The 16409-nt window shown below is 52.7% G+C and overlaps 1 protein-coding gene across 6 annotated transcripts in view; it reads right to left on the bottom strand.

Annotated features, from left to right (window-relative positions):
• Window positions 1-12417: 12417 nt before the first annotated feature.
• LOC114497934 (protein DDI1 homolog 2) overlaps window positions 12418-16409 on the bottom strand; it is a 32874-nt gene continuing 28882 nt past the window's right edge. For 5 of the 6 annotated variants that reach the window (XM_036025346.1, XM_036025347.1, XM_028513942.2 and 2 more), the window contains one exon: window positions 12418-15058. In XM_036025346.1, the coding sequence (XP_035881239.1) occupies window positions 13167-15058 (1892 nt within the window). In that variant the 3' untranslated portion in view covers window positions 12418-13166. The remainder of the gene's footprint in view (window positions 15059-16409) is intronic. The other variant, XM_036025348.1, reaches the window with a different exon arrangement.

The raw sequence follows: 16409 nt of genomic DNA, 5'->3' as shown, positions 1-16409 counted from the left end.
GCTCCGCCCGGCCCGGCGGGGATGGAGGCCGCGGCTGTGCGCGGCGGCGGCGGGGCGGCGGCGGAACTGATGTCAGGCGGGGCGGCGCCTCGGCCGGCGGCGGCTGGGGCGCTCACGCCCCGGGACCCCGGGACCCAAGGCCCGCCCCCTCAGCCCACGGACCCGGGGACCCCGAGACACCCTCAGCGCATGGACCCCGGGGACTCCGAGATCCCCCCAGCCCACGGACTCGGGGGACTCCGAGACTCTTACCAGCCCACAGACCCGGAGGACCCCAAGACTCAGCCCACAAACCTGGGGTCCCCAAGATCCCTCTCAACCCACGGACCCCGGGGTCCCCGAGACTCTCATCAGCCACAGACCCCAGGGACCCCGAGACACCCTCAGTCCACAGCCCCCGGGGACCCCGAGACTTATCAGCCCACAATCCCGGGGTCTCCGAGACTTCCCTCAGCCCACAGACCCCAGGGTCCCCACAGGCCCCAGCCCTCAGCTACCCCAAGCTCCTTTCGGCCGGGTACCCAGGGGACCCGCACATTGCTGCCCTCAGCCTGGAGACCCCACCAACTCCCTCCCCTTAGTGCAAAGCCCCTGCCATGCCCGGCTCCCCTTAGTGAACAGGCTCCGGCCCCCTGGCTGTGAGCGGCCTGGACACCCCAGCACCCCCACCTGGACCTGCCCCCACCCGCGCCCTCTGGCCCTCACTGGCCCGGGCCCTGCCCTCCGCACACTCCCCCTGCGGCCCCCACTGTCAGGTCCTTGTCCCGTCCCTCCTGCTTCCCCAACACCCGCTCTGCGCTCCACCCGCAGCCCCGGCCCATTCCTGCCCCTGCGCTGGGCCCTGCGGCCGGCCCGCCCCCCCAGGCCCCCCCCCTCCCCGCCCCCCCCCTCCCCGAGTTCGCTGTCTGCGCTGAGTTCTCAGCCCCCAGCCTGGCCCCCTCGACTCCTCTGGGCCCAAATTAATGTCTTCCTGATATGTCCTTTCGTCTCTCCTTTTTATTCTTTTGTTAAAGATCAACATATACTTTAGTTGTCACTTGCAAAAACTAAGATATCATTGACATTAGTTCCAGGTCTACAACAAGATTCAATATATGTACATGTTGCAGAATGAGCATTCCCCTTCTCATTCTTCAGGGACCTGGATTCCCAGCCTCGGCTGCCCAGGGCTCCCTCTTCTCTGCCCAGGGGACCAGCGCTCAGCCTCCCAGACCCAGTCACCCCCACCTCCGGGACACACCGACTCCGCAGCTGATCCTGGACGGACCTCACCCCACACCCCCACCCCCGAAGATCCCCCTGCATCCCTGCATCTCCCCAGGGGAGACCCAAGATGATGGCCCTTGTTTTGTGGTGTTTTGTTTTAATCCTCCCCCAAGGACCTGCTCGCTGACTCTAGAGACGGGGGGAAGGGAGGGAGGAGGGAGCCAAACATCGCTGTGCTAGCAAAACATCCATCGGTTGCTTCTCTTCCACGCCCCACCTGGGGACCGAACTCTCAACCTGGGCATGTGCCCTGACCGGGAATCAAACCAGTGACCTTTCCGCCTACGGCGGGGCATTCCAGTCAATGGAGCCACACTGGCCAGGGCATTGTTTTGCTTTTCTGGGACGGACTAGGGGGCAAAAGCATGTGTCAGGAAAAGGAATGAGAACAACTGCTTGAGAAACTGGGGTTGCTGCATTCTAGCCCCACCTCGGGATCCAGGGCAAGCATTGTTCTCGGGGAGGATGATGACGATGGTGTGCTGAGCACCGACCTGCGGCACGCACGGAACTCGGTGCTCTGCGTCTGCCTCCTGTACCCTCACTCATGCCCGCACAGACGGAACCCGGGGATGGGGGCGATTTGCCTGAAATCATATGGCAGGTGGCAGAGCCCAAAAAGCACTGGTATCTTTTTCTGAGCTAAGGATCCCTTTCCATTTCTTCATCTTATTCTAGGACTGGACCCCTCTGGCCTAACCCTTTAAGGAAAGAAGCAAAGTCTCTAAATGCAGGGCATTTTCTCATCAGTGCTGAGATTAGGAAGAGAGAGCTTCGGTGGAGCCGGCAGGGGCGGAAGGACAGGCAGGGCTGGAGGCTAGAGCCACGGGACTGGTGGAGAGAGAAAAGGCTGAGCGTCCAGGACAGGTGACTCTGGATGAGGAAAGAAACACTCGGTTTGTCTGAAGGTGTTTGTGGTGAGTAGGAGGAAGGCTGGCTTGAGTGACTAGTCTCATCGCCTGGGTGCACCGCCTTCCTACTCCACCCATGTCGGGGTGCCTGCGGGCCCCAACCTGTTGGGAGCAGCCCTGGCTCTTGAGGATCCACTCAACCCGAAGTGGAACCAACTGGCTTCGAGGTTCTTCTACTGCTGTCACGTAGCAAGCCAGCTTCTGGGCCGCCTCTTCTGCTGGGCAGCAGCCTCCCGAGCATAGGTCAGGCACACGACAGCTTCTTCAGGCATTTTTTTTTAAAGATTTTATTTATTCATTTTAGAGAGGGAAGGGAGCGAGATAGAGAGAGAGAGAGAGAAACATCAATGTGCGGTTGCTGGGGGTTATGGCCTGCAACCCAGGCATGTGCCCTGGCTGGGAATCGAACCTGTGACACTTTGGTTCCCAGCCCACGCTCAATCCACTGAGCTACGCCAGCCAGGGCTTCCACAGGCATTTTTATCACTGGGCTGTGTCCCTGTGAGGTGAGAAGGTGGTGGCATCTCTGCCATCCTGTTTCCATCTTCGCATGTTGGGCTCGGTCGCATCCAACCTGTTACAGCACGGAGGAGGAACATCCGGTCTCACAGCCTACCAAACTCCTGACGTCTGCGTGTGTATGTGAGTGGGGTGGGGAGAGGCGGGGTGCGGAGAAGAGAGGCACATTTTAGCCTCGCAAGACTTTTTGCAGGAATGGGGAGGGGCCCGAGTTGGGGTGTTTACCTGCAAGTAATGGTCCTGTGCCCAGAGCTCACATGTGGAATCCATTCTTGCCCGTCAAAAATGAGGCAACTCAGAAAAAAAAAAAAAAGGAAAGAAAAAAAGAAGAAAGAAACCACCCCCAACCGGGGATGCCTATCAACCCTGTTGTTGGCAGTCATTTAAACCCAAAATCGAAGCCCGTTCACTTGTTGCACAAGACGCTGCTGATCACATGCAAAGGGCACGAGACTCTGAGGCATCAGGAATCAAAAGCCTCCACTGACTCATGCCAGGGCCCCGAGCGAATCGCTGTCTTAGTTTCCAAATCAGCGACGCAGGAAAAATGATGTTGTCGTTATTGTTCCTCTTCCCCTCCTCCTCCTCCCTGTCCTCGTCCTCCTCCTTCTTCCTCCCTTTGCCCCCAACTCAAGGCAAGTATGCTTGTGTGTCCAGAGGAGGGAATAAGTGCTTCCTTGGCCATCGGGCTGGTGAAGCCGGTGCCCGCCCGAGAGAGGGAGACGGAGGGGCTGGCTGTGCACAGCAGTGCCGCTCCGGTTCCCGTGCCTTCACTCGGGCACCAACCGAGTGCGACAAGTGCACTCCACAACTTTAGGGCCGGGGAAACGGAAACGAGGCAGCTTTAATCCAAGGGGTTTTATTTTCAAATGTTGAAGATCCAGTTCCTCCCTCAATGCCGTCCAGCCAGCAAGACAGGCTGGTGAAAATTGGGATAGTCTTCAACCTCCCAGCTTAAAAGCCTCCAACGGCTGCCTGTCACAGCTTCTGGAACGACACCCATCCTTTTTCCTCTGGCCGCTGAGGCCGTAACTGATCGGCTCCAGCCTCTCTCCCTGCCTCCTGTCCTCATCTCTCGGCTGGTGTGTGCCAGTCCCCACCAGCCTTCTGTTTCTCACGCATGCCAGTGGGCACGCACCTGAGGATGCTCTTCCCAGCGTGGCAGAGGCCTCCAGCCCTTTGCCCAAAACATCTCTGTCCACAGGGGTCGCAGTGCAGCCAGGCAGCGCTGCACTACATTTCCCAGCCTCCTTAGCGGCAGGCAGGACTCTACTATCAAGTTCTCTCCAGGGCAACAAGAACAGAAGTAAAGCGGTCCACTTCCAGGCTGGGCTTCTCCGTGCGGTTTCTTCTCCCACCAGGTAGGATGACGCGAAAGCGGACGTCAGGCCCCCCAGGTGGAAGACGATCCTGGTTCCCGGAATCACCGTGCGGTGTGGGGGAGAGCTGTCCGTCAGTCAGGAACACTTGTCTTGGGTGGTCACACAGGCAAGATACAAACTTTTCTTGTAATAGATTACTAACATTTGGCCTTTTTGTTCCCTCAGCCTAGCCTAACATACATCCCAAATCCTTGCCTGGCAGAAGCCTTGTCAGTCAAATCTCCAAGGTTAGCTTCTCAGAAGAACTTTCTCATGGATTACCCAACAGTAAGGAGCCTCTAGTCTCTTCCAGCATGCCAGTCGTCTACTGAATTTTTAAAATATTTTTTATGTATTGATTTTACAGAGAAGAAGAGGGAGAGAGTCACTTTGTCGTTCCACTCATTTATGCGTTCATTGGTCGATTCTTGTGTGTACCCTGACTGGGGATTGAACCTGCAACCTCGGGGTATTAAGATGCTGCCCTAACCAACTGAGCTACCTGGCCAGGGCCCAATCTACTGAATTTTCATCACAGAAAGTATCACCACCCAGCATTTTGTTCGTTGCCATTCTTCAGAGACACTGCTGTAGTGTCCACGGGAATATGCACCTTTGCCCAGCTCCTGCCATCTGGCGCACGATACTCAATGGTTATTGGATGAATACCTCCTGATTAATCTTTAATTGAACAGAGATGCAGGAAATTTTTTCAGATGTCTGCAGAATTAAAAGGACGGAGAGAACCAGAGTCGACACAAGGCTGCTGTCTGACGTAGGTCTTCCCCTCTAGGAGGATAACGAAGAACTATGGTGAGTCTGCACAGCCGCCGGCAGAGGGGGCCGTTCGTCAGCACCCAGATGCGTGCTGCACGTGGGTGTGGTAGGTGTACTGCTTCACACGGACCCCTGCCCACCCACTAAGCTCAGAATGTCAGCTGTCTTTTTTTTTTTAAAGATTTATTTATTTATTTTTAGAGAGGGAAGGGAGGGAGATAGAGAGAGAGAGAGAAACATCAATGTGCGGTTGCTGGGGGTTCTGGCCTGCAACCCAGGTGTGTACCCTGGCTGGGAATCGAACCTGGGACACTTTGGTTCCCAGCCCGTGTGCTCAATCCACTGAGCTACGCCAGCCAGGGAATCACCTGTCTTTTAAAATCCACACGAAACTGAAACTCGGCAGTCACCCTGGCCTAGAATCCCTAAAACTTGCAAACTGACCCCTCAGTGACCTGGCTGGGCCTCAGGCCCAGTTCTGCTGTCACCCCACTTACAGTGTGACCCCTTAGGGCTTGTAAGTGAGAAACTGAGGCAGTGTAATTGTGCTCATGGACGTATTCCTTCAAAACCCGCTGTGCACCAGGCACTGGGGAAATAGCAATGAAAAGCCTAGACATAAACCCCTACCCTCACAGACTTGACGTTCTGATGGGGAAGAAAGACAATAAACGAGGTGCAGACATGAATCCAGAGTGTATTAGGTAATGGTCACTGTCATTTTAGGAAAAGTAGCCAGAGAAGACCTACTGAGGTGATGTTTGAGTCAAGACCTGAAGGAAGGGAGAAAGAGCCATAAAGGTGTCTGGGGGAAAGAGCGTTCCAGGCTAAGGGAGTAACACGTAGAAAGGCCCGAGGTGGGAGAGAGCGCGGTGATGTCAAGTGTGGGTGTCTGAGAGCCGAGTGACGGGGAGGGGGGCAGAGGGCGAAGGCCGAGAGGTGAGCAGCGGCCTTGGGGGGCATTCTGGGGTCCCACGGGAGGGCTTCGGGGAGAGGAAAGACCTAACAGAACCGTGCCGGCGGTTGTGCCGAAAACAGAGTAATAGAGGCGGACAAGGGCAGGGGCAGGGACACCTACTGCAACCACCCAGGCAAGAGGGGGTGGGTGTCTGGGACTGGGGTTCTAGAAACCATCAGATTTTGAAATGGAGTCCACAAGATTTAGAGTAGACTGGATGCACATTGCGGAGGTACCCGAGGTTTTAGTGAGCAAATGGAAGGACGAAGTGGCCATTCACTTCTGGGGACAGGAGCACAGGGGCAGGAGGAACAGGGCTGGGGGTGGTGGTGGTAGGGGATTCCCGGCTTGGGGCACTTCCATGTCAGATACCCAAGGTAAACTAGGAAAACAGGTTGGCTTTGGGGACTCCCTAGGAGGAACCAAGCCACCCTAGGTCTAATTTTTTAAAGAACAAAACCCACGGGTAAGGACTGGTGCCCTCGGTTAATCCCGTTCAGACACTGGCGGCTGCGGACAGGGGAGCAGTGTCGGGTGACACTCAGCACTTCTATGTCACTTCTATCGGTCCTTCTGCCCCTGCCGACACTTGAGTGCGTGTGGGGTAGGAGCAGACACCTCATCTCCACTTGCTTGCCAAGCCATGGAAAGCCAGTCAGACCTGAAAGCCACAGTCAAACAGGGCATCGCAGGGCCTTCTGGACTGAGGTCAGTGGCGTGCCTGGACGGGCTCTGGGGCCCTTTCCTTGGGGGAAAGGCATGTGTGGTCTTTGTGAGGCGAAGCAGGAGGACAGCTGGCTGACCACCAGACTGGACTCGGCTTCCTGGGCACACAAATGGATTAGATCTCCGTCTCCCTGGCAGTTGGGTGACACGGCCACCCAACTAGGTTCCGGCCAGTGCAGCATGGGTAGAGAGGTGATGATCGCCACTCCCAGGCCTGGTATTGTATAAAGACTTCCACGGACAACGCTCATGCTCTCTTCCTGGCATGTTAGTTGCAGAGTAATCTCAGAAGCCACATGGTGAAGAGGGAGGAGCCCTAGCAGCCTAGGGCCCCTTCACAGACGGCTTGGGGCAAAGCCCTCCCTTCCCACACAGCAGACTGCAAGCATCGCCCTACTTCTGGGAATTCCCTTTAGCATTGTCAAATCTCTTAGGCGATGCAGTGAATGCTAGCTAGTATCTACTGAGCATTCGCTACGTGCCAGTGACGTTCTAAGGACTTTGAGTCCCCGTAACCCCCTATTTTACAGATGAGAACACCGAGAGGCATAGAAAGGTTGGGCAACTCACCCCAAGTCACACAGCTACTAAGTGGCAAAGCTGGAATTCAAACCCTAGGAACCTGGCTCCGGAGAATAGTCTGAACCACGATGCCCCATCACCGGTGTTATTTCCATTCCCGGGGATCAACTGCCCACGCGGAGCCACAAAACGCACATGTCACACATGAGCAGGCAGCTCTCCTCCTGCAGTGCTCATTTCAGAGTCACTGCAATGGCTTGCAGGTGCCCATTTCTTCTGGGGTCTGGGCACCTGGCAAGTCACAGAGCCTGGGTAGAAGTTACTTAAAGGGGCAGGGGGAGAGAGACAGGGATAAGAGGTCATCAGCCATCTCAGCGTAAAAGAAATGGGTCCAACAAGCGTCTTATGATAAAAACTTTATTGTCTTAAATATCAAATGTTTTACACATCACTTTCCTTCAGAAAGTTCCTATTTAAAAAAAAAAGAATAAAATAAAGTGTTTTAATTATTTAGAGCTGACTTACACTTCCATTATGTGACAAAAAAAAAACACCTCAAACCCAAATGCATCTAGTTCACTCAGCTGCAGACTGGCCCTATGTCCAGCCCCTAAACCAAGGGCACAATGCAACTAACTTTGGGATTCCTGAGTTTGGTTCCCTTAAGTTCTCAGAGTTTTCCAACTCTCAAAACCAAAGCGTTATGGGAGAGGCCGAGCCATTGGCGTGCCTATCTCGCCAACCAGCCCGGTTCTTCTAAGCTGCAGTAGTCTCCAGGCGTCAAAAGTCAGGAAAACATACATGAGCAACTGTAAGAACAAATAAAGGGGGAAAGAGCAGTTTGTATTTGTTAAGATTTGCCAAATATGGCTATAATTCGAGTAAACAAACCTTACTTGAGTGCAAAGGCCATTGGCCCAACTTGCCATGAAGATGGGATTTTGAATTCATATGAGCAAAATAACTTTCATCGTCAGTACACAGTGAAAAAAAAAAAAAAAAAGCAAATGCAATTATCATGTCGAGTCGCTCTGTCACCAGAACTATCTCAGAAGAATGACGGAGAGAACAGAGAGTAGAAATATAATCATTACCCGTGGAAAGGTCTCGGGTGGCACCGACTCAGCCGCGGAGCCTTCGGAGAAGGGACAAGATGTCTGGACAGCATCGGGTAACCTCAGACCAAAGGAATTTAGAAAGAAACCGACCTGCCCGCCCCTGGCAGGACATTAGGAGGCCTGCCTTTTTCTTTAAGCCACAGATGCATTCGCTCAAGGCTGTGTAAAACACACTCCTGGTAATCAGCCTCATTTCCCATCAGACATGCATTTCCCAGGAAAACATCCCAGCATGCCCCGTCCTCGTCAGCTAATGAAAACCTTATGGTACCTACTTAAAGAGATACAGTTCTGTAAAAATTATTCTGATTTTGTGTTCCACAGCTCCACTCCAGGTCTTCTGCAGTTTGCTCAGATGTTTTAGGTAAAAGAAATATGCTCTAACTCCTACACCCTCGAAGCATTTCCCCTACAGACTTCATCCCACAAGTCCGTGCTCCAAAACTTCAGCTATATCCCACACCTTCGAGCCCCAGAGGGTGGAGGTTACCAGTCACCAACACAAAGCTCACTGTAAACCTCCCAAGTTACTAAAGCCAGAAATAAATTCTCCCTGTATGCTTCATTACATTACATGATGGCATTTTGAATGATGGGTTCAAGAATTGTCCTTTTGCCCTGGCTGGTGTAGCTCAGTGGATTGAGCATAGGTCACCGCTTTGATTCCCAGTCAAGAGCACACGCCTGGGTTGCAGGCCGGGTCTCCAGTGGGGGCCATGTGAGAGGCAACCACACATGGATGTTTCTCTTGCTTTCTCCCTCCCCCCCCCAAAAAATATTTTTTTAAACAAAGTCCTTTTGATGGAGCTGTCCTGTAGCAAGATTTGTTAGAGTACTGAATTCTTATAAACGCTGACCCTCATCCAGCCCCACACCTCACACTCCCTACCTCCACCCTGCACGGGAGGGGGGTCTGATGTAAGGAAAAGTTGACCGTCACTGGTGCATGTTGAGGATTATCTTCCATTTACCTGTACTTCCACCCCGCAAAACCCCCTCCCCCTAGTTCCACCAAGTGACTTGGTGCCGAACAATTCTGAGTGGACAATAAAGGTGAGCCTCAGGCCCGCCGGATGTGTGCCCACGATCTTCAGGGGGGCCGCTCTCCATGCACCACCCCCCCATTTCCATTTTCAGTTCCCACCAAAATGTGATGCCTCTGCTATTTGGAGAGACTAAGGCACAAGAGAAAGCCAAGCCCATGGAAGGTCCACCCCTAATTTACTCAGCTGACTCAAGGAACGCCCAGTGAGTTCACCCACCGAGGGACCACCAGGGCACGGAAGTTGAGCCGTGATTCTACACTCCCAGTTCTCAAGGACATGCTCTGAATTTACTTCGTTAAGAGGAATTGGCATTTTAAATTCTTCCAGAGAAAAAGCTTTTTATCTCGTGGAGCTCCTAACATAATACTCATTTTCAAAGAAGGGAACCTGTTTCTTTCTAGTTCGGCCCGAGTGCACTAAATCCCTGAAGTCCAAGCAGAAACCTGGCTTTTCGGTATCTGCGCTAGCTGGTGGCAGGACGCGTAAGCCAGCTGGTTTCTCATACGACGTGTTACCAGCAGTAACGACTCTGGGGCAGGTAACGCGCAATGATCCTGTTCACCCTCAGGGCGGTGTCACACAGGCAAGAACAGGAAATTGGAAAGCACTGTGATGCTCCCGGCCAGTTATCGGCAAAGCTGGTTTTTTAATGTACACAGTGAGATTAGGGCCCCAAGTGAAGGCTGTACCTGCGGATACGAAAACTGTTTGCTTTTGAACCCACATAGCGCTAACTGGAGCATACCCATCAGTCACACGTCTATAATATATACATGACAGCTGGTGGTTAAACCAACTCAATTTTTATGGCTTTTATGAGAGATAGAAGTTAAGAAAAGAACAGGCAGATTCCACTTGAAATGGTTATAAAATCAGTGACACAAAGCCTCATGTTATCTGTCCATTTTTATGCAACCTTCTCGCTGGAGAAGTGCTTTGGGAAGAAACACGTGGGGTAGGCTGCAAGCAAATTGGTTTTAACGCACCCTCACCATCTACCCAGTTCCCTCTGCCAAGCAACTGGTCGTCTCTGTGTTCACGGCTAAGGCCCACACCGTGGGGTGAAGGCTGCGGGCTGACGCCTGGAGGCCGCGGCAGGTGCAAGTGCAGGTCATGCCCATGGCCTCCAACAGGTGAAATCTACAACCCGGATGTCGGTGTCTGGTTACCCAGCACTTTCTTGCACACAGGAACCAACTTAAGGGAAAATGCAGAGGTCCATATACACAAAAATCTTCTTTCTTTGGTGAATACACTGAGACCGCCCTTGGAGGTAAATGCTAACCAGAGAGCTGTCCAGGAAGGTGGCCCAATCATTACTGGTTAGGATGGCTGTTACCAGTACTGCTGGCAGCCAGAGGAGTTCATGACGTCATCTTATTCTTGGAGAAGTTAACCTCTGGTTTCTGCACCTGGACTAAAAGCTGGTAGTGAAGGCTAACTAGCGTCCTGTTTCTTCATTCCCTTTGTGTCCCAGACCTGCTGCATTTACACACGACGCAAAACCCTGACAATGTCAACAATTCGACTTTCACACAAACGATGGACAGGAAATAAGATCTTAAAGATAAAAAGCAATTATATACTGGAAAATAAAAGATGAAAAAGGGCAACGGTATCTGGCAAGTGGGTTAAACTCCGAGTACTCCTAACAAGAACTCACGCACACCTGTAGGCCCGATCTGTTTCCTGCTGAAGATAAATACACACACACACGACATGACTTCAAGGAAGCCTCTTCCGGGCCGATAGTCCACATTCCCCCCTTGTGACCCATTCTCATTTCTACACGCTGAAACGCCAGTGGCCGAGGCTCCAACGGTGTGTGCCACCGGCTCACAGAAAGCCGGGAGGCCCATCTTCACACAGAAGGACTTTTGGGAGTCATCTCATTATTGGTAAGCCCCCCCCCAAAGATTCATAAGCTTCGAATAAATCCCCAGTCACTGCCCATAAAGCGAATGCAGGGGCGCACTGCACGGCCACTAGATTTTGTTCCGACCAGACAGCACCGCCTACTCCGTGATGGACAGCCCTCAGAGCCGGCTGACCGAGCCCTCTGAGCGGTTTCCTAGCATGTCTGCCGTCTTTGCCTTGGGGCTGGCAAAAGGGCCTGCCGCGTGTGCTTGTCTAGAAGAGCATGTTAAAGACAATCCGGCTGACCTGCTCACTGTTCTGGGCGCTCTCTCGGGAAACAGCCAAGTCCAACTCCTGCCAACTGTTTCCTAACCCCAGGGGGTCAGGAAGAATCCAGGGGACTTTCCATCACATCAGTCAAGTCTCCCAACACAGGCACAAGGATCAGAGCCGAAAGAGAGAGGGCCTAGGGCGGAAGCGGGGTGCCTTTAACTAGCCCCAAACTGAAATTTCAGAAACTCCGGAGGCGCGAGCCTCCATTCCGACTGTGCTCAGGGATGTCAATTCCGATGCAAGTTAAGCTTTCAGAGAGAGTCAGACTTTAAGACAAAATCATTTAACACTAAGCTCATAAATCGCTGTTTCAAACACACTGCAAGCTGGAACTGGGAATTACCATGCTCAAAATTCTTTTCAATAAAAACAAAAGTCTCCCACTAGGGACATAAGGAGGCAGCCCCCCCACCCCACCCCGCCCGGGGTGGGAGACGCTGGGAACTCTGTCCCCTGGGATTATTGCACAGTGGGGCCCACAGGACCACGACTTCCGAGGGTGAGTCCTCATATTTAAAAAGGCCACAGTAAGGACATCAGTACACTATGCCCCACTCTAAGTCGACATGGTAAACACAAATATGACAAATCGTGCTTAAAAAAAAAAAAAACAAAACTCCTGAGGAAAGAAAAGGGATGGAATTCACGACCAAGGCCACTTGAGTCCGAAACGGCGATGACTATTTCCACGGCCACGGAGCATACCCACTGGACAGAGAGGACACTCTAAGCACCAAGATGAACCAGCCACAAGGTTCACACGTCACGATTTCACGCAGATCACGGCTCGGACTGAGCCTCAGGAGGCCTCCCTGGCAGAAGCGGAGTTTAGAAAGGAAACGAACTGCCGACAACCAACCCATTGGCTGACTCTCAGATCTCCGCTCGTCCCTAAGGGCTGAGGTGTGACCAGTGAGATGCCAGCAACCCCCAACGTTAGAAAATTCCAAGGTCTGGGTCACTATTTTCCACTCACAGTTCTTGAAACATCACCACATTTTTAGACGGAATTGCAGGATTTCTTTTAAATCTGGGTAGCACCATGTTTCACTCTCATGTCAGTCCCCCCACAACACCCCATCCACGCTGCGTGGCAATCCATGCAGCCGCCTGTGATGTACAAAGGAACCCAAGTTTTAAATCCTCCTGATTCATCCCTTTAAAACGTCAAACCCTAACCACACAAATAGTAATGTACCACACGCTAGGAGATACTGTTCAATTATCCTTCAATGTCTTGTTATAACTGATGACTCAGGGTACTCAGGGCACTGAGGAGAATTCTGAACACCCGGACCATGTGGTCAAGTTTGTGAAGTGACAATTGAACCGATGAGCCAGAACCTGCCTCCGGCACAGACGCAGCCTCCCTGTGAGCCCGGTCTGCCCCCAGCTGCACAGACGGTGGGGCTTCTCAGGGCTCCTGCTTCTCCAAGCATTCACTCTCATTCTAAAGGGTGTGCTGTACACAAAATCATCGGTTTTATTCCAGAATACATCATCTTAATGAGAATAAAAAGCTTTCGTATGCACATACTGCCAGTACATTTAAAAAGGCCCAAATTTTAACAAATAGAATAGACAAAATCATCAGACAAGAGATCATAAATTACTTTGGCTGAAAAAAATCTTTAAAAAAAATCTGGCTCAACATTCTGCTCGCAGGTTTCTACATATACTGCATATGTGGGGAGAGAGAGAGTGTGTGTGTGTGTGTATATATAGCTTTTTTTTTTAGGGAATGGAGTATGGTCTAGCCCACTTTTCCATGGTTACGTAGGAACTACAATGTTCTTTGCTAGCAAAATAAGAAGTGCAAGGTCTGCATTTCCATCGACTCGATGCAAAGCCCCAAGGGCTTCCTGCAGAGTAAAGCCGGCACGGAGAATGCGGTCAATGTCGGCAGCAGGAAAAACGAATGGTGGGAGAATGGAGGGGCTCGATGACGGGTAGCTGGTAGGTGGCTCGAATTCACGAAGTGGCCCTGTGGCTTCAGGACAGACCTCTTCTCTGGTCTCAGGCCGGTCTGCCGCCGGGTTCTGTGTGCCCTGACCCACGTCTTTCACCAGGATGAAATCGGATGACACGGACTCAGTCTGCTCCGGAGTCTGACGGAGGGCACCCGCCTCACCTGCTAAGAGTCTGGGTGAGATTTCTACACCTAAGGTGCAGTGCAACTGATTAGAGGTTGTATCTGAGGCTAGGGTGACGGAACTGCTCTCACTCACCGGTTCCCTAGACTCGGGGACACCTTTCTTATCGGCTGACAGGCCATCACCCGGACCCCCGAAGTTAGCACTTTCTCCAGCTTCCATTCCAGAGCCAGTCGAAGTGCCTGTGAATGTCTCTGTCTTCACGGATGCGGATACGGCCTGATGGAAGGAGACCTGGGAACACTGCTCACTCTGGGTGGCTGTAATAAGCTGCTCGTTTTGGGTCCATCTTTCAGAAAAGATCCCAAAACCCGTTTGGCCCTCAGATACTGTTTTGGACTGACAGTTAACTTCTTCAGAGGTGTTTTCTGAAGCTGGTTTACTGCTGGTGACCAGAAGTCCGTGGAGCTCCTTCAGGGCTGCTGTTATAGACGGGCCAGGCCCCTCCGCCGCCTCCACACAGGGCTGACAGCTGCCGCACCGACTTGCCGCGGGGGAGCAGCTCCCGCATTCCTTGCTTATTCCAGACATCTCCACACTGCGCCCTGGGAACTGTAAATTCTGAGTGGAAACGGAATCACTCAGCATTTCAGAGGAAGTGTTACATCTCGATGTTTCCACTTCCATTGAGGGGTTATCCAGGGTGGTCTCAGATGCACGGATGTCCTTGACATCGGCATCCCGACCCCCCGCTGAACCGAGCGCAGCAACCGGGGCCTGTTCAGCCGAGTCCACCTCCATGAGCGTGTCTGAGTCGGAGCAGTCGCAGCGTTCCGAAGGCAGGCTGTCTCTCCGCGTGCATGGGAGGTCTGCATTGTGCTGCAGCCCGTCTCCTTTCATTGCGGCTTCTGCACCAACACTCTCTGGTTGATTCTGCTGCCTTCCCCCGAGAAGTTCAAGGTCCCCGGGGATACGAAGACGTTCTTGGTCATGGGACACGCTCCGTGGTACAGCCTCATGCTGCTCGCTCCCCGGTTGCTCATGCTGCCGAAGGCCAGCCGCTCGACTCGGATCCTGACATGCTGGGTGCCAGCCTCCTTCACCCCGAAACCTCTGTGTCTCTTGCACCCCAGTAGTTGTGACAGATACTTCCTGTCTCGCGTGGAGACGAGACTGGAGACTCCGAGTGCTTCTTTCAGCAGGAGGCTCCTCCAGATGACCTGCGACAGGGGCTTCTCCGGGTGAGTTCTGCACATGCGTGGCTGGACTCTGGGCTGCCAGAGCACGGTCTGCTGAAGGAGTAACACCAGCAAGGTCCTGGCGGGGGAGATGCTCTTTCTTTCCAGAGGCTCTCTGGAATTCAGCAGAACTCGGGGCCTTCCCAGGGGCAGGTTCCATGCTGTCCGGGTCACTGGGCTTGGCAGGGCAGACTGAAGCGGAGACAGAACGAGCAAGACCCGCAGGATGACCGACCTCAGGACTCTGCCCTGAGGGGCGGGCTGGATGGTCACACCCGTCTGAACTTGGTAACGATGGCATTCCCAGTGAGGTAGTTTCTCCACCGCTCTTCTCTACACGAAACAAAAGGGAAAGGAAGAGAGATTTGCAGGTTACAAAGGCCACTAAATTATGCGAGGACACAAATCTAAACAGGATAGAACTAAATCGGGTCCTTACACTTGGGTTTGCTTATAGTCAGACTTACACAAGAACTGTTCCCACTGTGGTAGACAATTTAACATCACAGCATCAGAGTAAGAGGCAGGCACGTTCTTAACAAGACAGGCACTGTTGTCACTCACTAGCTTAAGTATCACTAATGAGCGCCCACGGAACGTCGGGGCTAGCACTCAGGACTGGGGGCATTCGTGCATCTCTGCTGTCGGTGAGTTCGGAACCCTGGACCGGCCCCCCCAGGGTGCGCTCTCCGCTGCTTCCCCGGCCGTCGCCTGGGGTGTTCGCCGAGTGCACCGGTTCTGGGACACCAGCCTCGGCACTAAGCCTAGCAACCTGCATTTGCAGCAAGCTTCTCGGGAGATTCTCAGTGCCTTAGGGATCCTGAAGCTTTCTGCACTCGAATGCCTCTCCTGCCAACGCACTTTCAGTGTTTCAAGTGTGAGGCTGGGGCTATAAATGAGACACCTGGAACCAGGTGCATCTGGGACAGAGCAGGAATCGTAAAGAGAAGGAAGAATGTTATGCTTGGGGATCCGCAGAAGCCAGAGAAGTTAAATATGCTATTTATTTCTACCCAAACTTCCAAAAATAATGGTGACACTACGTGAGCACTGACTCGGAGAGCAAGAGTAAAGCTAAAGAGCAAGCAGACTAAGTTCCAGGCATCGTTTTATCAAATAACGTAACTTTAAAAAGATTATCAGTTACTTTATCACACTAACATTGTACTACAATTAAGTAGGACCAGTTAAGTACTTTAAGGGCAGGGCCGTGGAGGGAGGTCACTTTTCAATGGGCAATGATGATTTCCACCCATTGCCACTTTCTGATCAGTCACACAAGACAGCAGGGTGAAACATGAACTCGCTGTAACCATCATGTCATTAAACACCAGTCCTAACTCTCCTTTCGCCACTGATCCAGTTAAACACTGATCTCTATGGCTCTGGCCAGTGGGGCTTAATTGGTTGGAGCATTGTGCCATACGCCAAAAGGTTTGGGGGATCGATTCCCAGTAGGGATGTGTATGGGAGGTAACCAACTGACGTTTCTTTCTTTTCACTTAAAATTTTTTTTATTATTTATTTTTAGAGAGGGGGAAGGGAAGGAGAAAGAGAGGGAGAGAAACATCAGTGTATGGTTGCCTCTCGCACTCCCCCTACTGGGGGACCTGGCCCACAACCCAGGCACGTGCCCTGACTGGGAATCGACCAGTGAGCGACCCTTTGGTTGGCAAGCCGGCAC

This window comes from Phyllostomus discolor, chromosome 5 (genome assembly GCF_004126475.2).
Source record: "Phyllostomus discolor isolate MPI-MPIP mPhyDis1 chromosome 5, mPhyDis1.pri.v3, whole genome shotgun sequence".
NCBI lineage: Eukaryota > Metazoa > Chordata > Mammalia > Chiroptera > Phyllostomidae > Phyllostomus > Phyllostomus discolor.
The sequence above is the reverse complement of the archived record's forward strand: the minus strand, read 5'-3'. Positions and strand labels throughout refer to the sequence as shown.